The sequence below is a fragment of the Beta vulgaris genome, chromosome 7, assembly GCF_026745355.1.
Source record: "Beta vulgaris subsp. vulgaris cultivar EL10 chromosome 7, EL10.2, whole genome shotgun sequence".
Classification (NCBI taxonomy): Eukaryota; Viridiplantae; Streptophyta; class Magnoliopsida; order Caryophyllales; family Amaranthaceae; genus Beta; species Beta vulgaris.
Genome location: NC_079208.1, coordinates 52,261,126 through 52,284,260, shown reverse-complemented (window position 1 = coordinate 52,284,260; position 23,135 = coordinate 52,261,126). Strand labels below are relative to the sequence as shown.

General features: G+C 34.5%; 2 protein-coding genes across 3 annotated transcripts; one reads left to right on the top strand and one right to left on the bottom strand.

Moving 5' to 3' along the window:
• The first annotated feature begins 2,159 nt into the window (after window positions 1-2,159).
• LOC104899709 (17.4 kDa class III heat shock protein) lies at window positions 2,160-4,268 on the top strand. Its single transcript, XM_010686949.4, has 3 exons — window positions 2,160-2,364; window positions 2,510-2,766; window positions 3,800-4,268. Exons 2-3 carry the CDS (start codon window positions 2,578-2,580, stop codon window positions 4,052-4,054), a joined length of 444 nt encoding a protein of 147 aa, XP_010685251.2. The 5' UTR covers window positions 2,160-2,364; window positions 2,510-2,577; the 3' UTR covers window positions 4,055-4,268.
• A 616-nt stretch (window positions 4,269-4,884) lies between these two features.
• LOC104899707 (protein SLOW WALKER 2) lies at window positions 4,885-22,617 on the bottom strand. 2 transcript variants are annotated; one of them, XM_010686947.4, is made up of 17 exons: window positions 22,384-22,617; window positions 19,946-20,740; window positions 19,380-19,455; window positions 18,396-18,515; window positions 16,590-16,665; window positions 15,666-15,734; window positions 15,462-15,542; window positions 13,504-13,575; window positions 12,558-12,650; window positions 12,211-12,351; window positions 11,613-11,696; window positions 11,316-11,459; window positions 7,439-7,528; window positions 7,067-7,149; window positions 6,572-6,973; window positions 6,141-6,363; window positions 4,885-5,941 (listed from the first exon to the last, which is right to left on the bottom strand). In XM_010686947.4, exons 2-17 carry the CDS (start codon window positions 20,730-20,732, stop codon window positions 5,210-5,212), a joined length of 3,273 nt encoding a protein of 1,090 aa, XP_010685249.2. In that variant the 5' UTR covers window positions 20,733-20,740; window positions 22,384-22,617; the 3' UTR covers window positions 4,885-5,209. The 2 variants fall into 2 exon arrangements, with proteins under 2 accessions (XP_010685249.2, XP_010685250.2); XM_010686948.4 differs by lacking the exon at window positions 22,384-22,617 and adding an exon at window positions 21,639-21,786.
• Window positions 22,618-23,135: the final 518 nt, after the last annotated feature.

The window sequence follows — 23,135 nt, the reverse complement described above, 5'->3', positions numbered from 1 at the left end:
CAGACTCAACTCTTTTTTTTCATCAAAATAAAATAAGATATACAAACAACTATGACTTGCGCAAGAAAGAAATAAATAGTGTGCAACTTCAAATAGATATAGAGATTTGGAATTCGATAGGAAGAGGTATACCGAATCTAAATTTATAATTTGTATTTCGCACTTAGCTTATTTTGAAATGTAATTCGAATTTAGTAGTTTCGCTGTCATGAATTTGAGCTATCATATTTTATGTATTTCTTATTTTTGCGTCAATTTTATGTTCTTAACACGTGACTTTTAATTTTCTATTGTTTAATAACTTAAAATAATGATAACAATGACATTTATAATGATAACAACAAGATTAATAATAACTACCAATATTAATAATTAATAAGTACAACAACAATCATAATAATCATTTTGAACAAATGTACGAGAATCTTTATAGTAGACCTGGGTGTACCATGAGTACCATGCTCATGGTACACCCAGGGACATTTTCGTAATTTATTGCAATTTAAGGTATACACCCAGCCCAAACTTTTCAGCCCAGGTCATAATGTTTCAAATGGATATAAAATTTATCTGATTTCTCTCTCCTCTTTTTCTTTACATTTCTCTCTCCTCTGTCACTATGTCTCTCTCTTCTTCATTTTTCCTCTCTGACAATCTTTAACCGCCATTTTTGCTTGGTTCCAGCTTCTTGCAAGCTCCTTTTGATGCTCATTTTCAAGATCTTTGTTCTTTTTAATTTAATTTCTTCAGTTGTTATATCTAGCAAAGAATAATTTTTTGTCACATATGAGCAAAATAAAATATGCTCATAATACAAACATTTTAAAAAGATAATGATTAAATCATCAAATAACAATGCACATTTTGACAAATGAACATATAAACTTGTTCTTGCTAATGAACAGTGATTTTGGAGAATCAATTTTGCAACAAGTAACTGACACATATTTATTTAAAGCAACAATTGAGCAAAACTCTTCTTGCTCATTTACATTATTTTGAATCATTGTAATATTCATTTATCAAGTTTCAAAAACAGAATAAGAAAAACAATGTACATTTCAATAAATGAACTTATAAACTAGCTCATTTTGTGCTAATGAACAGTAATTTTGGATAATGAATTTCGCAACTAGTAACTGACATCTATTGTCATTCAACTCAACACTTGAGCAAAATTCTTCATGTTCATTTACAGTATTTTGAATCACTGTAAGATTAATTTATCAAATTCCTAAAATAACAAGTAAATTCCAAAAAGAATAAAAAAAAAATCAAAAAATATTGTATGTATGTTATCTACAGGAAAATATGGCAATATCTTGAGTTCATCATTGATGTCTTCATCTTCTGTTTAGGGAAAAATTAAAAATTGCATCACTAATTAGATAAATTTAGGGCAAAAATTTACCTGAATTAGTTTCTGATTGCATGCCAACAGTAAGTATTTCACTGAATGAAGAAATTTGCAATTTTATTGTTGATTCGCATGTTTGAATTGATTCAGCCATTAATTATTTGCACGAATGAGTTGAATCCGTCATTGTTGATTTGCAAAAATGAGCGAAATTAGCTTCTGAATCATCGCTAATACAATTTATTGCTTTTAATAAAAAAAATTGCAACTCTGATTCAGATGTTTGAGTTGAATCCGCCATGAATGATCCGCAAGGTTGTGTTGGTTCCTCCATTTTTTTCTGTTTCTAAGCTTTGGAAGGAAGAAGAAAGAACAATTATTACCCCAAAATTACCAGTGTGCCCCTTAACTTACAATTAACTACGAAAATGCCCTTGGGTGTACCATGAGCATGAGTGGACTCCAAATGTACTAGAAAATAATAATACTTCTTTTGTATTTTTTTATCTTTCTCACTTAGAATCTTGACACTATTCACAATTAGATAGAATCTTTTAGATTTTTCTCAATATATAAAAAAATATAGTCATGTGGGATCTTGTTTGATCGTTTCAACGAGTACTTTATAGATATTCAATTATTATAATTTTTATTTATATGTAATGAAAGATATTTAATAGTAATAATGAGTTTTTAAATATAAACATGATCTGATCTGATCTGATCTGATCTGATCTGAAACAAGCAAAAATAAAATAAAATCAACTGTAGCAATTAACAAAAGCTATGTACGGAAGGAGTAGATGATAATCGTAAAAAAGTTTGCAGACTCCACCTGTCCAGGACACGCCTCACATCCTAAATCTTGGCGATGGTTCTAGAATCTAGAGCAAGAAGCTTGAAGAACTACCCAGAATTTTCCAATTACCTCTCCTCTTACTATTTATCGTCTACAACACCGCCTTCATTTCACACTTATAGCAATCAAAAATCGCACTCTTCTAAAGGTAAGTTAATTCTACACTGTCATTTCAAGTTGTAATCTTTACTCTTCTACTGTAAAGTTTTCTTTAATAACCCAAATCATATGTTTTCAGTACTTTTGAGAAACTTGATTAATGAAAGTAATAATCTTTGGGTTGTTGATTTTAGGTTAATTGGAGCAGCTTTTTAGTTAAAAGGTTGAGTTAATATACGAGTACTGAGTAAAGTAGAAGAAAATGGCAGATAGTTTGGCAAATTTGATGAACAATGAAGATGTTTTGAGAAAGGTATTACACAGAATTACAAAGGGAGACATGAATTATGAGGATAAGACACTTTCTACTCCTTTGGCTGACATTGTTTCCACCTCTAATGAGTACATATTTTACATCGATGTACCTGGCCTCTCCAAGTCTGATATTCAGGTAATCTGTTTTTTAGTCGTAAAGTTATGTAAGATGTTATTGGATTTATGTCATGGTATGTTTTAAAATTTTAGCCTTTTGATTAATATACTATTAAAGATTTTAATCACTAACATAATGCGTTGCACATTTAACTTTAGAAATGTTTTATTTTAACAGGGGTGTGTTCTCTCTACTTCTAAAAAATTGGTAAAATTATAAATAAGATCTAATAAGTTTAGATAAGTTTAAGAGAGGAGAATGTGAACGTAGAAATTGTGTTGTTACTTGTTAGGTTGTTGTATTAAGAAACAATCCATTGTTTCTGAAACGACTTGTCTCATATGTGAGACTGTGAGTGCGACATTCTGAATAGGTTATTCTACTCAACTTCTTTTTAGTTCAATTCAGTTTAGTTCAGCTCAGTTTTGAATAATATTTTTACTTTTACATATCAATATTTATTTCAGTTCAGTTTAGTTGTTTAGTTGTTTCATGCTGAAGAGATCGTGTTAGTGTATAGGTTTGGTTATTTGTTTTTAGCTTTATCCAACAAAATTAATAATATAGCATGATTAATTAAAAATATTATTTTCAGTTAAATTATGGAAAATAATATTTTTAATTAATTATATCATATTTATCAATTTTGTTAAATAAAGTTTAAAATAATTAGTTAAGCTTATTAAGTATTTACTAGGTACATAGCCAACGTAGGTTAGAAAAAAAACGTTTTAATTAAACTTTGAGTAGACCATAGCTTGTTACCCTTTGGTCTTAACTTTTGAGTTTCCTGGTTATATATAAGAATTTTAATTTTCAAAGATTTTTGTATAACTTAGATAATTGTATGTTTGTGCAATTTTTGTTGCTTATTCTTCAATTGATTGATGATGGTTGGACTATATTTTAAGATAGAGGTAAAACGAACGAAGTTTATTGGTCAAGTGTTGTGAGATTTATATATTTCGTTTAAATAGTTCTTAAAGGTTGGCCTAGTAGTTGCATTGAAAGAATTTTCATGAAGATGCTAATGTAATTTGTAAGAATGCAGGTGCAATTGGAGGATGAGACTATACTAGTGATCAAGGCGAACGGGAAGCGGAAGAGAGAAGATGGAGAAGAGGAAGGTTGCAAGTATGTTAAGCTAGAGAGAAGCGTAGTTCAGAAAATAATGAGGAAGTTCAGGCTACCTGATGATGCCGATGTTTCATCCATATCTGCTAAATGTGAGAATGGAGTTCTTACAGTCACTGTTAAAAAGATCCCACCCTCTAAGCCTAAAACTGTTCAGGTTGCCATTTCCTAAAGATGGTTGTAGAACAATCAACAATGGGATCACTCAGTAGGAAGAATTGGGATGAGATTTTAATCTCCTAGTGTCCTTTCCTAGAAAAAAGATGTAGAACTTTTGCTGTCATTGTTGTATATAGAGTATGGTTCAAAGAAATTTGACCAGTTATGTTTATGTATTGTTGAACTAGAAGTATATGCAATCTCGTTTATGGTTTGATGAATCAAAACTATATGCCATCTCCCAGTGAATGGATAGTGGGGGTTAGGGGTGATAATTAACTTGACTTGTTCGTGAACGATTCGAGTACGGTTCATTTAAAGCTCGACTCGTTAGCTCGGATAGAGTTCGACTAGAGATTTTAACGAGCTTAGGTGAGTTGTGGCAAGTTCGGCTCGAGAACTCGTGAACAGGTTCGATTATTTTTTTTTTATGACAATATTTTAGATGTTATAAGCTAATAGTTTTATTGTTAAAAAATAAACTCAAAAAACAAAAATATCTGAAAGGTAAATAAATAGAAGATGAGTAAATAGAAGATAAACTATTAATAATACGTTAAGCTTGTTCATGAATAGCTCAATAACGGTTCCGTTAACGCTTGGTCAAAATTCGGCTCAATTCGTTGAGTTTTTTTTTAGCTCGACTCAAGTTTAAATAAACTTAAACACAAGCCGAGCTAACAAGAGTTTAGGCTCGACTTAATCAATAAACAGCTGGTAGTTGATAGACAACTGAAAATTACCAAATAATAACAGAGGCAGATGTGGAAATCTTGAATGAGAAAGGAAATAAGCCATTAATAATTCATCACAAATTTCATAAATTTCTAGAGCCGAAGAACAGAACTATAATTAGAGCCGTTTATTCCTGGAAAAAGTGTGTTGATACTGTTCAAGGATTTTGAGTCCTAGATAATAGTACAAAATTTTCAATATTTTGGCCTTCTAAGTTACAAAATTGTAATGGCACCAAAAGCCTGTTTCCAAGGTATCCTGAATATATGAAATCTGCCATTTTTCTATCCAAATCCCTTGTATTAAGCCTAAACTCCCCAAATAATGTGCTACATTCTTAAATTACTTGCAAACTCATTTAAACTATGGTTTTCAACTTTAAAATGGCCAATTATCGGAATACAATGACAAATTACAAAGACTAATCAACAGCTTAGTTACCAGTTTTGCTTTTCTTTTTCTTGCGTTTCCTGCTGCCATCTGAATTTCTGCCTTTCTTTTTCTTGTCGCTTTGAACATGTTTTCTTTTCTTTGATGACTCGATTTTCTCCTCCCCATCCAAATTCTCCTCTCCTGAATCGTCGTCATTTAGCAAATGCTCATACTCTTCAAGACTAGCAAAGGGAGATGTTGAGGATTTCTTCTTGCTCTTCTTCGACACACGTGCATCACGACCATCTTCATCATCACTGATGTCGTCAATGTCACCAATGTTGATATCATCATCACTCATATCATCTAGATCACTTACGACATTACCACCATCACTTCCATCAGAATCAAAACCAGGGGCATCGTCATCAAAGGCAGCATCACCATCATCCATGTCCATCTCGTTTTCACTAACATCGCCTATTATATCATCATCATCTTCATTGACAACCCTGTCTAAATCATCATAATCATAATGTCCATCGCCTTCCAGGGGAAGATCAGTGGGATCCAACAAGTTCTCAATCTCTTCATCATCACTGTCATCACCGCCATATAATTCTGCCGCTTGCTCTTCTTCAGCTCCTTTCTTCTTGGTTTTCTTCTTTGGTGCCTTCGTTGACAAACTCATTTTGTTCATGTAGAACTTGTGAAAGACTAGGTCCTCCGGCGCTACATCATCTTCAGCAAGTGCCAAAATTTCAGAACCAATCAAATGCTTGTTCATGTCAAGCTGGAAGAAAATCAGTAACCAAGATCAATATTATCAAATCTCAACATTCATATGTGATATTGCAAACTAAAGCTCATTGAGAAGAATTCAACAGCTTGATCAATAATTGAACAAACCAACAATCACTGCATAAAGAATTAACAAGCACTACCAAGAAAAAGGACAGGCAAAACATAGTATTTTTTGGTTAGATACGGACCTTCTTAGCAGGTTCAATGCGTGAACCACCGTGCCATGTGCTTTGTTTAGGCTTCTTTTCCATGAACTTGTCCAGAAAAGCAGTCAGAGAAAGATCATTCAATGGATTCCCATTGTAAACAATGGTGGCTCCAGAAAGAAGAGTCCTTGCCATGGTTGCCACTGACGGGTGCGTGTGAGAAGCCAGTACAGTCAGCTCCCACCAACTAGTATGGTCCGCATTGCTGTAGAAAAAAGTTCAAATCAGCTTGTTGTACAAGGGGTGCAACTGAAAGACAAGTGTATCAAAGATCAAAGAATGTTTACGAAGGCTTCTCATTTTTACCACTGGGAATACTTATTGGTGGCGATCCCAATGATATTCATCAAATGTGACAAAAACAATTTCCAGTGTAAGACATATAGGAATTAGGATATGTAGCAGAAACATACCAAAAAGAAGGTTCCCGGTGCCGAGGATCATATCCACCAGGTAGTGAATGCTTGGTTAAGGACTCGCGCCGGTTTCCATTGTCCACAGACAACTTACTAGAGTTAGATTCCTGGGGTTTCTCAACATTCTTTTTCATCAATAAGTCTTCATCGTCACCAGAAACATCCTCATCAGAAGAGGCTGAAGAGGCTTCTTCCTCTTGGGCGGAATCATCATCGGAGTCTAATTTAGAATTGGTCTGTTCATCATCAGAGTCCAATTTAGAATTGGTCCCTTCCTTATCGCTATTGTTGCTTATTGGCATGTTAGCTTCAGTATCAGGTGAATTTTCTGTATCATCCGGAGCATCTTCAAAATGTTCAATATCTTCATCGTCCGCCTCGTTTTGAATTGCCATATTCCTGCATCAAAGAGAGCACCATGAGTATACTGACAATATATTGAGATTAAGATTCTACAACGAGACACGAAGAAGAAAATAATCTTATCCTCACCAGAGAGGTGGCCTTGATTTGAGGACTTCAGAGAGAAGAAACAGGCACCCACAGGCGTACTGAGGAGGCTGTTGAAGTGAAACCTGCCGAAGTAGGAAGAAAGTCAAATTTTCTTTTTCTTTCTATTAACAGCCAAGCAGGGCATTCAAAGTACGGCAGCTCTCACAGCCAATTATCCATTCAAGATGGACAAACAGAAAAACAAGAGTGAAAGCAGGAAAGCAGAAAATAAACCAAATAAAGGCTGTCCATATGATATGATGATGTGGGTAAATCAATTAGAGCTGGAGGAAGTCAAGTTCAACAGGTACAGCAAATAGAGTACTTATAAGAAGAAAAAAAAATCAAATGTTAGAGACAGTAACAACAGACCTGTAACAGACGTTTTGAAAATGCAGCTACACGCTTCAAATGTACATCGCTCTTCATAGCTCTTAGTAGAAGTCCTATAAACATTTCTGCCTGTAACATAGATAAAAAATGAGAAAGTTACTTTGAGTAGCACAAGTATTCTATGCAGTTCTGAGTTCACTACAAAGTAAGTTTAATCAAAAATGTGCTTAACTTGTGAGATGATAAAAACTTTAACAAAATCTAAGGCGCAAACAATAAACCACCACAAAGAACAACAAAGACCTGAGCAATGCCCAAATATATTTCAAGTATTCCACCCAAATTCTTTTTGTTACACCACCATCTAGCAAGCACATGCATAGACAAAGCTATACATCTTCTAGATCATGATGATTCAACTTTTTCACAGTTATCCATATCTTGTAGGTGAGTAAAGCTATGCAATTCCACCAAAGCGGAGAAATTCACCATCTTTTGCATTTGAATTATGAAAGTGGATCCTTATATTGTTACTACTTGTGTATCAGGAAAATTTTTTGGGGGAGTAGCAAGCAGATGCATTGTGAACCAATGGTCTAAGGAACACCTATTTGTTATTGTGGGGATAAGATTGCACACATCCAACCAATCATACCCTCCCTTGGGCGAGAGCTTTTCAGAGGCATCAGGTCAAAGCTGATGCTCAAGTTGACGAGCAAAGCTTAAAAATGAAATTCGCTGTCCGTTTAATCATTGAACGTGGAAAATTTCCGTTCTCAAGTTCCATATTCAACGATCTTGTTTTCTTTGTGGAGTCTGTACACTTTAACACTATCCAATCCCTTTAGAGGCTCCCCTCCTCCGTGTGGCAAATGGGTCCAACGTGTGTAACCTTACCCCTGTAATAATCAGTTTCAAGATTAACACGCCTCACGTTAGGCAAGCAAGATGTTGGAAAAATCGCCTTATAAGTTTCAAACGCAGCGTGATACCAAAAGCGAGCCAAGACAAACATGGCACACCTATGTCGAGTCACGGAGCATGCGCCTGGGCCGCCTTTTGTAAGGACGCCCAAGGAAGAAAGAGTTCTGGATATATAAAAATAAAAATAAAAAAACTTAGAAAATAACCAATTTTAGGTCACTTCTCCCTCTCCCTTTGATATTCTGTTCTCTTTTTGTCTCCTCATCATCTATTTTCCTTCTTTCAATCGGGAACAATTCTGACTTCTGGAAAGCAGAGGAAGCCTGTTTCATTTTTCTTCTCTCTTTTGCCATTTTCAGTTAGATTAAGTCAGTTAAAGAGACCCCCTTGACACATGCATTCATTCTTTTTGATAAAAGTTATTTTATTCTCTTCTTTTTTTCTGATTTTAAGTTCTGAATTCTAGAGACAGAAGGTGGTTCAGCTTATTTTCCTTTTCTTTTAAGAGAAAGGCTAAACATCTAATTAGACATCTAAATGTGAATAGAACAAATGGTGGATACTAGCTTTCAATTCATATACAAACATATCCATAGGCTCCTACTAGACATTTAAACTATCAGCGGTTTAGCTATTCTCGTTTTAAAATTGTGTAGTTAGATTAAGGCTCTGCTCTTTTTACCTGAGCTCAAGAATTTATTACTTATCCTCATTAGAACCAGAATAGACCACAAAAATTTTAGACAGTTAGACCACACCAAAAACTCTTATTTCACTTTCTTTATAACCAAATATATACTTGAAGTGAGAATTTGAGAAGTGCTCCCTCCATTTCACAAGTCCCTGTAGTAGTTGTTTGTATAAAGGTGTTTGGTAAGTAATTGATAGTTAATTGCTACTTGATTGTGTAAAATGACCAAAAGGGATGGGTATTATTCCATTTTTATACTTTTTATTGTTTATAAGTTAGATGATTATATATTGGAAATAAGACATATTTATACATAACATATCTATAGAATTCAGGATTAGTCATTATTTTTATTTTTACATATTCAAAGTTTAACAAATTGATAATTTGCAAAATATTTAATTTCAATTATTGCTTACATATAGATATTTATTAGTCGTGGCTATATTTTAAGTTAACCTATTTATTAGCTGTAGCTATATACTACCTTCGTTTTTTATTATGTGCAACGATTTGACATAAAGTAGAGAGGGAAAATGTCTAATCGTTGCAAATAATAGAAAACAAAGGTAGTATTAAATTAAATTATTTATTATTTGTAGCTATATATACTCCCTCTGTTATGTTTTAAATGAAATGTAGGGCCTTCACACACGGATTTAGGAGAGGTCAGAGATAGACAGAAAGAAAAAGAGGGACTCATGTAATGAGGAAAGAGAGATAGAAAGAAGTGAATATCAAATAAAGTAACGTTTCATTTATTTTGAAATGGACTAAAATGGTAAGTGTTTCATTAATTTTAGAATGGAGAACATATATAAATTATTGTGCATATTGTATTCAATATTAGGATTTTTTGTCCGAAACTACTTTTAACTTTCATGTTTTTGCGAGAAACTACCTTATAAAAAAATTGTTGTCCTAAACTACTTTTACCATTTTGTTGTTGACAGCTACCTTATCCCGGTTTTCAACGTTGACTATTGTTTTTTCCGGTTTTTTAATATCACAGTATATCACTTTATCTCTTCGAATCCTTTTTTAATTTTCCCTACCATAATTTCCAATTTCCCTGTGTGCACGCGCTCTATCTCTCATATCTCTGTGACACTTTGTACCACCAACCCTCCATTAAATTCCTCTTCCATTTAAACTAAAATTGAAACAATCACCCTCCTCAATCACCCTCTAAGTCTCCTCGAATCTTAAGCAATTTCCACAAGGGTAATTCTTTTTCCCCTAAATTTTGAACTGAAAAAACAAAAGTTAACGCCGAAAACCGGTATAAGATAGATGTCAACAACAAAATTGTAAAAGTAAGGTGATTAGATGAAGTCAACAGCCGGAAAGTTGACTTCATTGCCGGAATATGACCATTGGGACCTAAACAGCAAACAAAGCAAGTTATTGGGTCCCTCTTCACATTTTTTTTGGGGTCCCTACTCACAACCAAAATGTTTTAAGAGGTCCCTTTTGACAAAAGATTCTTCATAATATACAAACAACAATCACTGTCTCCAACTGAATATGATTGCTTATGGGACTTTGTAATTTTGAGCATTCAGGTCATAAAGTTTCGATCACAACTTCTACAAGTACCCTTGCCAGTTGCCAATGAATAAAACTCAAATAAAATCTTTACTTGAAAACAGCTCGAGACTGTTGTCCATCTTTCTCCTTCCCTGTTACTGCAAACCATTCTCCTGACACTGGAAAAGGTGTAAAGAAATCTGGACGTATTCGGAAGATGACAGCATTAGCAACGAAATTTTTGTGTCTCATCACACTCCACTCTAACCAATTGTCTTTCTGAATAGAGAGCCTGCCTTAGGTATCTTACATAACAGCTTTATAAGGTTACCTTTTTTAACGAATCGGCTTGACTGGCTACTTTCAACTAAGGATAAGAGATTAGAAGATTGCTCTAAGAGCAATTCGAGTGCCTTATGAGAGGTCAAGTCAAAGATCAAGATCATTACTCCAAATGTTAACAAAAATCTACCTAAATCACAGCTGCCAGATCATAAATCAAAATTTTAGTTGCAGACCAAAGAGCATATCGTCACATGTGTCAAGATTTATCGACCATATTGCAATTAAGGTTAGGTGCTACACCGTTACTTCTCCGGCTCTCTAGTCATTACTCACTACTCTTCATCCAAAAACATATTTCCAGCACATAAGAGAAACAACAGAGAGGTGTAGATTATGACAATCCGTTAGGTGTACACACTCAGGTAGTCAGGTGTGTATGAAAGCTGATTTGCATTGAGATGGAAGAAAAAGTATGAAACCACCTACCTTGGAAGTATTAAGAGCAGCAGGGAGTAACAACTTTGAGTACAAAGCACGATAAAATCGATCACTGACAACTTGATTCTTGGAAGAAATTTTATCAAGAAGCATTAATGCTTGGATACCGACATTGAAGTTTTGTGAATGAACCTGCACAGTTGCCACAAATGTTAACACAAAATTTTCAATGGTGAAAACTTTTCCAAACTATATCCAAATTATCTCCAACCTGATATGACCAATACATAATGAGAAAATAGCAATGTTATTTAAAGTATCATACAAGTGAAACACATGACTTACAAGACGGAAAAGCATTGGAGTCTGGACATCAACAATTTCATCAGCTTCATCTCCAGAAACATACGGAAAAGCCCTATTGACTCCCTGAGAAAAGAAGAAATTTTGTGGACAATAATGAGCTACTTCAGAAACTCCAGGCGTAAAAAAAGAGACTCAAGCATTTATAATTCTCTCTTTAAAAAGAGACTGAAGCAAACAGGTGTACTAGTAAATTTGTGCAGAGGGAAAAAAAAAAAAACCATGAACAAAGTCCCCACAAAGCCAAGATTAAACTGAAGATCAATGGCAATCAATCCAGAAACCTCCAACTTTTAGAGATAACCAATAAGTTGTATTCAACACTTGTCATTCAAAGCTTAGATACTGGAATGATTCAAATTTAGAGTTTGACAACTGTTAAAACAACTAATGCGGTAATGTTCGAGCAACAAATAAATTAAAAGAAACACAAAGTCCAGGCTTTACGAGAAATACAGTGTCCTGAACATGCAAGTGAAATCTAACCTAGAGCTTACCAAGTAGCAACCCCTGAATAAGATTCCATAAACATATAAATAAACATTCAAGCAACGTAAAGTCTTTCTTTTGAAATACTTACTGTCAGAAGAGTAGATAGAAGCCGTGAATCCATTTCCACGTGAGATCCTGATGAATTTAGCATTTCCTTGTCCTCATCCGTTGGTTTCTTTGTCTCTTTGCTCTCCTTTTCTTTACTATTTCCCACCCCAGAGATTAGCACCTAAAATTAATAGTCCCGATCCAAGAAATTAACAAATAAGAACATGATTATTTTTTTTCATTTTTCTTTTTTTTTTTGGGGGGGGGGGAGAGGGGTTCCAATTTAAAGAAATTAAGATCCCAAAGTACAAGGCAAGATATCATTTAGAACTAGAAAGTGCAGTCTTGCTGAAAGGAATTACAGTGCAATAGTAGAAAGAAACATACCTTAAACAGTGCAAAATACACATCTACCAAACGCTTTGCTACCTTGGGCCCATCCCCCTTGTGACTTAGGCGAGTTTTACTTAGAAAAGTAACCTGCAACACGAGATGACAAAAATTAATATAACATCCTTCTTATGCCATAACTCACCAAAACCACTGCTTACAACCAAAGATTTACAACAGATGCTGTGAATCTTATACAGTACATACCTAACACTCTGGTGTCAGTTTGAGCTTATAAATCCCTATTTCAACATGGGTTCAAAACTCTGATTCGGGATTTACAACAAATTTAAAAATGATTGAACCAATGGGGGATAATAATTTTCAACCTTCAATGAACAGAGGCTTGAGAAACTGCCCTTTTACCTGCCAACTCTTAAGCAGGCATGACCTATCAGTTGCTCTAAGTCTGAAAGGTTTCCCAGATAACCAAGGATTCTTCAAGCCGTTCAAAAGAAGGAAAAAAAACTGTTCCTCTCTACTGAGAGAACTCAATTCCACATGGATACAATGTTTGAATCAATAGAAAACTGATCAACATCTATCTCTGCTACAATACAGAGGCCATGGGTCAATACATCACAATTGAAAAAGAGTCAATAGAAAAAGAAACAATTAGAATTGCTTGATATTTCTTTCTTATCTTGATTGTACCAGGCACTCTGCACTTTCCTTCGTTCTAAGACACTATGGCTTTGAGTTCGACCCAATCAGATAGTTATATAAGATGTTGTACAGGTGGTCTCGAGTCACGACTGAGTTCCGGACTTCCGGGTGAGGAAAGTAATAAGTCTTATGTCCCACATTAGAGCTCCAAATGACCAATTAAAATCCAGGCAATTCAGTTTCAGTGTCATCATTGAAGTTAAAACCACCAAGATATGAACCATAAGAATATGAAAATTAATGTCAACTCGGTCAAACAAACAGATGGAAGACATACAGCACGATATTTTGCACGCAAAACCAGGTGCGGACGAAATAGGAATGAGTCCACTTCATCAATCACCACGGCCTGAAAGTGTAGGCATAAGAAAAAGTATTCAGACACCTTGTGAGAGGCAGAAAATATGCACATTCAGTTATTCACAACTCACAAATATGAAAAATTCAGGAATTAACAACAATATGACCATTTGACCATTGCACACGCCAAAGAGTATGTTCTATAGTTATTGACCTGAAGAATATGTTAACATGCAAGATAAACATCTCTTGAAGCTAGAAAATCATGACTAATAATTTCTAGATCAGTATCAGATAAGACATTCTTTGACTCAGACAACTTATTAGAATATAGAAGTAAAAAGTCACTAATTGCCAAAAACCAAAACCTACATAAACATGTCTACACCCCAAAATTCGACACCTAGCACATATGCTTCAGAATCAGAATACTAAGTTAAACACCCACCTCTTAGCTTCCTGCTTCTGGTGACAAGCCAAACCTCAAGTTCGACAGATACGGCGATTTCCATATCCATCTTCTAATGCAAAAATTCAACACCTTCCCATATCTAAATGCAATAAAGAGAGCCTGGTTTGAGTTATAGCTCAAGTTTATGGTACCAGAATCATGAGTTCTTGATTAAAAAATGGGAACATTGTGTGTACAATCTTCAGGCTGCTTCAAAGAAGCTGCTGAAGTTTATAGAATACTGGAGCCAATGCAGAATGGAGGTTATAATGATAGCACCATTGTTGTTTGGTTTACCAAGGTTCTATTCTACCATTAACCATACCCTCTCCTACTATTACCCAATGCCTCCACTTACCATCCTGCCAGAGGTACATAGGGAGAAGATAATTACATATGAATGACAATGCAACCTAACTCTTACTGCTGTAAATAAGATGAGGCAGAGTTTGCATGGTTCTCATTTACTCTTTTGATGCCAGAAAGAACAATATTGTGCAACAAAAATATATCAACTGATATTAAAGCCAATAAGAACCTACAGATTGTACGAGTAGGAACTAAGGAAAATATTACTCAGACCTAGATTAGAAAAGAGAGGACTAGGAGTAATAGACAATATATTGGGGAGAGGAAGGAGACAGTGAACCCAAAATAGTGGATAACTGAATGTTATCTATCAGGTCAGAAAACAGCTTACTATTATCAGACTATACATTACCTAGGATGCTTGGCCTCGGGTACGGGTGTCTAACTCGGATACTTGTCCAAGTGTCGGACCCTTCAAATTCAAATTTTAAGGATTCATGGACTCGTTTTTGAAGAGTCCAAATTTTGGATATGGACTCGGGCACACGAGATATAGGTACCCAAATAAAAAAGTCCTCTTTCCAAAGAAAATAAAAATATAATAAACCCAGCAGAAATGCAGAAGTATTAACTCCCTACCTGCTAGGTGGTTTCAAATTTCAAACCCCACAGCTATCCCCCACTCTCCCTTACTCTCTTTTTTCTAAAGAAAAAATATAATGACCACTGTCTCCATTCCCCCTTTCTCTCTGCTCTTTATAACATTAATCACACACGTGACACAGCCCCTCCATCCCCTTTTTACTTACATCCCTGCTTTCCCACTGTCGAGCTCTTCAATAACCCCATCTATGGCTAGCAAAAGCTCAACTGACACTCTAAGCTCAGTAAATGCCGTGTCGCTTTCTCTTCCCTGCGTCCAATCCGGATTCCGTGTCGGCACCGGTACGGAGGGGTGGCTGGCCGATTCCGAGCTTCCCAGTATATTACAGACTATATACAGCTTTTTCCAGATTACCCTTCCGTGACTTTGTTCTTCATCGTTCCTCCTACCCTTGCCTTTTCCTCTTTTTCAAAAAGATGGTCCTATACTATTTGTGACATGCATAACACCGTTTATAGAAATACAAGTAAAAGTGCAGTCATGTTATAATATATAATATATACAGTTCTACCTTCATGTTTGGATGATCAGATAGAAGGTTGGTCAAATAATAATCAGCATTTGATGCAGCCTTGCTGTCAGGATCCCCTAGCTGTAGGTCATCAAAACAATGAAAAGGATGTCAAACAATATCCAATACTTCTTCTGAACAAACAAGAGTATCTACGAGAAGAGAATATTGGCTCATCAGAGAAGAAACATTCATCAGACTTACTTTGTTGACTAGTGCCGTGAGCAACCTCCGCTCTTGCTCTGACTTAGTGCTTAGTAATGCATACATAATCTACATACATTCAAGAAATGAATAAAAATAAAATAATTTGAACAGAAAAACCACGCAAAGCTACCCAATTTTCCTGATTCGGTCATTCGATCTATGATTTATCATTCATGGACGTTGATAAGCACATATATACAAATAATACAATGTATCTCTATTATATAAGGGAAGGGGGGAGCAATGGTGTCCTTTTTTGAAATGCCTATTTTGCCCCCCCTTCCCATTCTAAATTACAATTTCACTTACAAATCAAAGGGGGTTTCAAACAAACATACCAAAAATATAATTATAACAATCACTCACAAGTCAACTAAAATCATAAAATTGCATAATTTACGTTATGCAAATCACTAAAATGAGAAAACTTTATAAAAACTTAAAAATTCACTTACAAACTACAACCTATGAAAAAATTGACTTGAAATCAAAGTGTCCACTTTCTTTACAATTTATGAAGTACTGTACTTAATTCAAAAATCAACTAAAAAATTATAATATTAGAAATCATACACAAATTTAATAAAATTTCTATTTTGTTCTTAGAATTCAACTTTGAAAAGTAAAAAAAAAAACAAAAAGAATGGTAAGAGACTTAAGTGACAGAAACTAAACCGATCAAATTTTGCAACTAATAAAAACAATTATTCTTTGTATGTCTAATGTTCAAATTTTGACTCTTATGCCGAAAAAAATCGAGTTTCTGTTTCGAAATAAATTCAAGCACGCATCGCGTGCAAAAAATTCTAGTACGCATAAAACTGATCTCAGGATCGAGAGTTCTACTGGGGTTAAGCTGACAGAAGATCAAAGAAGGCAGAAATAGAGAAAAGTCATAGCAACCAATTCCACCAAACTGACCTTTGCTGCCTTGTCTTTAAGTATGCGCAACATATCCCTTGATGCCTCCTCTAGTGCAGAGACAAAACGTTCATACCTGATACAAGAAAACCCAGGAAAGGAAATGTTTACATACCATGAAGAACAAGAGATACATACTGTCTACTTTAGAAGAATGTAATCACTATGCACTCATGGTGATTGTCTCCCATTCTACTGGAACAACTCAACTTGACACCTAGTTTTTCAATGAAAGATCACCATGAACTGATTTTCCAAAACATAGCAACAATTTTCAGTGTGTGTGTTGAATTTTTTATTGAAGTTCCAAACTTGTTTTTATTGAGTTACTTGTGATTTAGTTTGGTTAGTAATTTTTTCTTAATAATATCAACTCTTTAAATAGAAAAATTCAATTGTAAATTCCATATATTTGGAATTGATAGCTTAAGAGAAGTGATATGATATAAGTAAACTAGAGAACTTAGAACCCACCTTAAGAATATATTGCGTGATGATACAAGGTAGATCCTAGGTTTAAGAAACATATATCTCCACTAAAAACTAGTAGTGGGTTGTTACGTCGTTAGAGGATTACGCATGATCATTTAGGGTGTGATCGGGCAACATCTTTTGAAGTACGTTTTAGTGTTTGGACTAAGTCAAAACTCTAAAAATGGTGAAAAGTAGTTTTTGATGAAGTAGTGTTTGAAGTAGCTTTTGGTGTTTGAGCTGTGTTTTGGGGAAGTTATAACCTATAAGTATTAGTTTTTTTAGTCGGGATAGCTTTTGAAAATTGAATATAATTCATTTTTGTTACTTCCTCCGTCCCAAAATACTCTTTACGCGTTCCTTTTTTGTCTGTCCCACAATACTCTTTACACTTCTATTTTGGGATATGACCCACTATTATTTTAATCATTCTACCTTTTAACTATTGGCCCACATTCTCTCTCCTCCAAATAAAATAATACCACTCTTATTACCTAAACTCTAACCATGACCTACATTCTCTCTCCTTAAAATAAAATAATACTACTTTTACTAACTACTATTTCCTATTACATCTACTTTTTAATAAAATAACAATTGATAATCAAACAACAAGTTATCATCTAAAACTACATGCCTTGATAAGTGTCAAAAGTATTTTGGGACGGAGGGAGTAATTTTTTAAACTGACAGTTATTTCTACCAAACGCTAATTATTATAAAAGTACTTTTCATAGTCAAACTCTAATGCTAATATATGACAATTAACAACTATTACAACCGCTAACAACTACTGCTTGTGCTAACAGCTACCGTAATAACTACATTAGTCAAACTGACTCTAAATGATGGGAATTGAGATATTGTTTGAGTAAGTGGAGTATGTTATGGGATTATGCTCCCTTAGTTTTAGTGAGCTTGTTGCTTTCTTAGTACCATATAGTTGTAAGTGTATAACTTAAATTAAGTGGAATGGATTAGTAGTTTCTTCTGGCTACTCTCCTTCATCTCGGATATTATAACTTCAACAGAATAATCAATTGATAATTATCCACTACTCTATACTCATTAGATTATGAGCGTAAGAAGTATAAGATATAACCTGACTGTGCTTATGACATATGCGTCACAACTCACGAGAGGAGCTAATGTTGTCGCGAAGGTGTTTTAAGTTTGAGGTATGAGCCTCAGAAGAGCGGTTGATTCATTGAGGTACATAATAACCATGTTCCAATTTCCATGTCTTACAGCACTAAATACATGTAAAGTTGTAAACCATCAAGCAAATTCTCTACACGAATCATAAGGCTCATAACTAAGCTATAGATAGAATACCTTGACTTCAAGCATTCTTCCCAATACCAGAACATCAGAAGAGAATGACCATCTTTTGTTTCAGGAATATGGTTGAGGGGCCGTTGGAAAAGCGTCTTCAACTTACGATCAGGTAACAAACTGCAGCATGAAGTTTTTTTTTTGGTGTCATTGAGCATAAACCACTTAAACTGATAATACCAGCTTATCACAAACCAAGGCAATTCCCCATACCCCTTTTACACACCAACATACTACAAGATGGGTTGGGGAAAATAACATAGAGCCTAAAGGAAATACTATATCAAAGAAAGAGACAACAAATAGGTAGTAGATAAGCCTGCGGGTTAGTATATCAAATTATCAACCCATCCCTATGTCAAGCTCAAACATCTGTCCGAAATGACCTCTTTTTTAACAGGCACAATAAAGAGGGGCAAAAGATTGAACAGTCCCAGACCATGACAATCAGTCAGATACGTTATTCGCCTCATAACAGGCGAAAGTTATTCGGCTATTCCATTCAGCTACTATAATCAGGCCACGTGATAGGGAGAAAAAATTCCTCACAATATCATTAAGGACATATATATTCTAAGGCTCTGTTCCTTTCACCTCAAAACAATATGTTTCATGTCTATTCATAAAGGCCAAGTTCACAGTAGATTAGACTTTAGATAAGGGCCAATAAGTTTCATTTACAAATTAAAAAAAGCCCACCGAGTTCGAATAACAGCAATAAGACCAGAAAAGTCTACATCAGGTCTTATTAATTCAGATAAGTCCAGTTCAAAGAAGTTAGAGGTTTTAAAGTGAAAATAAGCACTTTAAGTCTCTAATACAGCAAACTCAAAACAATACACTCAAAATACCAAGTGCTATATGATTCAATCTCCCAAACACAATTGTACATCACATCAACCATGTTGCAGTTAAGTAACTTCCATATAGTGTACTATAATTCTTTGAATTATAGAACAATCAGGTCACAGAACAGAAGTAGACCTTTGTATAAACAATTCTTTTAGAGCTTCAAAGCCTGTAAGTGCATGACGCTTCCCGACCTTGGACGTCACCATTGCTGTAACAGACAGAAAAAGAAAAATAATAATGAATCCATAGATTAAGGAAGCAAAGACGTATAAGAATATCATTCCTGTCTCTCTATGACAAATGTTTGTAGTACTACACGATGTGTGCTCTTTATTGCCTGTAACATAAATGACATACAACTTGAGATTGACCCAGACGCATAAGGAACACCAAGAAGGCAAGAAGCCAGCGGAAAATCTATTCTCTCACTTGATTCTTAGTTTTAGAATTACTAACCATATAAGGATCACATGACCATTGGCTAAATTAAACATATGCAGTTTTACCAAAAGATATCAGAGAAGGCAGATAAGATATCCATACATATAACTTGAAAATTTTGAAACAATGATCCAAAAAACTTACTCAATCCATGTATTCAATACTCCAAAAGTATAATACATTTCAAAAAACCTGCTAATTTAAAAACAAAGGCAGCATCTTCACATCAAAAGAAAAAAAAAAGGCAAAAAGTATACCCAGAAGCGCATCGAGTGATCTCAGATTGGCAATTGGGTTATCACCAATTAAAACCGAATAAGCCGAAACCTTATCAGCAGCTGTTCCAGATCTTTGAGTGGCAATGAGCATTTTTATATCCCCACTTTGTCCCCTGGAAGCCTCATAATCAAAAGTATACTGTGCTAATAACCTCTCCCCGAGCTCCTTCTTCTTCTCCACCAGATTCTTCCACTCTTCTGCATCTCCAATCTCCATTTTCTTTCTCTCTCCTCCACCCATTACCTTCTCCTCCAACTCCCCCTGGTCTGCGTGCCATGTTGCCAAAGCACTTGCTTTAACCAATGGAAGCTTCGGGAGGTTCTTATACTTTTCAAATGACTTCTGATCATTATTATTAGCAGTAAATTCACCGTTATTGTTGCTAAATTTTCTGCTTTTCGGGTCATTCTTCATATTGGAATTCTGGTTGTGGGGTTTTTGGGGATTGGTTTTTGGGTTTTGGGGTTTTGAGGTATTAGGTTTGTGGTTTTGGGGTTTTTGTGAATTGGGGTTCTTGTTTTGGGGTTTGGCAGAATTCGGATTTTTGTTTTGGGACTTTTGAGACATGGGGCTTTTATCTTGGGATGAACTCTTTGGTTCTTGCGGTTTCTTTTTACGGGGTCGGAAATCAGTATCATTGAAGCCAGAAGAGGGAAGAGAAGATGCAAGGCCAAGGGAAGATGCAAACGAAGCAATGTCGGATTGGATCTTTTCCATATTGTCTGGTGTAGCTTGGGAGCTTTTCTTGGGCTTAGAATTCGCCATTAGCACACCTACAATAGAGAATTTAGTGTTTAAGGATCATATACAAATAGGAAATTTAGGGTTTAAGGATCATATACACCAAGTCACCAACAACACTTTGAAAAAACAAAGAAAAGATTATGAAATGGCAAATGCTTCATGAAAAATTATTAATATCCTTATCAAAGTATAAAGACCCATTATTAAAGCAAACATCTTATAAGTAGGGGTGGAACCAGGATTTCCGATGAGGGGTAGCGTAATTATGCAATAGGATGGAACCCCAAAGAAAAATTCCTACTAAAATCAAAACGTAAAAAAATTTTGAATACAACTTCTATTCACGGTTAATAAAAGAAAATTACAATTATTCACACCAAGTTTTCATATTTATGAACCGATTTTTGAGATGGGAGGAACAAAGAATACTACTTGATGGGAAAAAATTGTGTGAGCAAGGTTGAGTTGCAAGAAAATTTTAATTCAAACTAACTCGATTTTCATTTGGTGTCCCTCTAAAAAAAACTTGAGATATCTCTCTTTTTGCTCTCTTCATAATTCTGAAATACATTTATAAACATAATACAATTACACAAGAATTCACCAATCAAGTCAACTATGCCCAGAATTTTCTTATTCTCATTGTAGTTCAACATTAGAACACTAAAAAGATCCTCACAACTCAAATTATAAATTAACAACATCACACTTTGTAAACTACTATTATGCAATTCACAAATAATAATTCACTAACAAATTTACAAGTAATAATTCACAAACATATTCACAAATCTGAAAACTACAATTCACACAGATTTTACAATTTTATACATTCACGCAACCCATAAATCCATAAATTCAAAAATCATAAATCTATGATTGAACAAGTAAAGTTAGATGAAAAAGAAATAACAATGAACCTGATACCTTTACTGAATCAACTTCAACATCACTAGCAAACCCACTTACAAATACAAAACTCTCTTTCTTGGAAAGTTTTAAGAAGATTAAATATGATTGTACCACATATTCAAAAACCCATTAAACTACTTTCTCAAAAGAAAAATTCAGAAAAGCATCGAAATTGAAGTGCAAACAAGAGAGTATGTGACCCTAATAAAGAATAAAACTATATGTAGTTGTTTTATTATGGCAAAATCAGATATTTAGGAAAGTAAAGCATAATATAAATGTACAATACAAAGCAGAAAAAGTAAACATAGAGAAAGAGAAGCAGAATAGATTAGGGTTTGCAAGGGGTTTCTTTCTGAGTTTTTTTCTCGAAAAAAAAAAATCAATATACCCATCTAATGCAACCCCATTTCAAGAATGAAGACCTATAAAAATGCTGCAAATATACCCATCTAAGCTTAAACCCAGTTAAACTCAAACGCAATACTATTCACACACAACATATACACATCTTAGCTTAAACACAGTTACATTTAAATGCAATACTATTCAGTATTCACGCACAAAACAAACAAACAAAAAAGGCAGCAAATTTGCCAAATTTGATGTACAACAAGTCGACAAGTTCTGATACAATTACAGTTTATTCATACTAAGAACATATAATAAGATGGGTATGAATCAATTTGAACATTTTAATGTTTCTGCCCAACAAAAAAAATGAAAAATTGAAACTTGAGTCAATTGTTGAAATTCATACCTCCAAAATAGAGCAGTACAAAAGTTAAGAGTAATTATGTTTAATGGTTGGTCAAAATTCTTAATATGGCAGGAGGAGAGAGAGAGAAATGAAGAGCTATGGCGTGGCCCGCAGGAGGAGCGCAGGGCAATGTCTGTGAGACTGTGACCCTGTGTTGCTGCAAGTTTTGATGAGAGTTGAGAATGAGGAAGTTTGGACAAGGGTATATTAGTAAAAATGTGCCAACTTTTTTTTTGGCTGAATAGCTGTTAGGATTTAGGTATTGGAGAGAGGAGGATTAGGGTTTTAAAAGTTAGTAGGGATTTTGTTTTGTGAGATTGGGGTTTAACAATTACCATCACTATGTCTCATTTAATGTTTTAGGTTGGATTTTGACTAATAACTAGTTATTAGGTTTGGACTATGTCCCGGGTAAGAAAACATCTCATTTATTAATATGATACTTTATAATAATAACACTAAATACAACTTAGCCTAGTGGTTAAAACTTTAGTATATGTACTTGAGGTCTTGTGATCAAGCTCGATACTATGCAATTTCTTAATTTTTTTATTGTACATGGATTACATGAATTAAAACTCCCTCGGGTGAGTGCCACGTGGCGCATTTTCTTGTTTTCGCACGTCTTTTAATATATTTGTATAGATATCAACGATTAGGTATTTTGAATCCTTTTTGTAACTAGGTAAGGTAGCAAAATTATAAGACATTGGGACACTAATACTATATGAGACATTATATGGGATACAAGA

Excerpts from the sequence above, each read along its gene's own strand:
- LOC104899707 (XM_010686947.4), bottom strand. The coding sequence starts at position 20,732 with ATGGCGAATTCTAAGCCCAAGAAAAGCTCCCAAGCTACACCAGACAAT. Across the intron at positions 11,697-12,210 it reads TTCTATCTACTCTTCTGACA|GGAGTCAATAGGGCTTTTCC; the intron begins GTAAGTATTTCA and ends TTCTTTTCTCAG. Across the intron at positions 11,460-11,612 it reads CTCCAATGCTTTTCCGTCTT|GTTCATTCACAAAACTTCAA; the intron begins GTAAGTCATGTG and ends GCAACTGTGCAG.
- LOC104899709 (XM_010686949.4), top strand. The coding sequence starts at position 2,578 with ATGGCAGATAGTTTGGCAAATTTGATGAACAATGAAGATGTTTTGAGA. Across the intron at positions 2,767-3,799 it reads TCTCCAAGTCTGATATTCAG|GTGCAATTGGAGGATGAGAC; the intron begins GTAATCTGTTTT and ends GTAAGAATGCAG.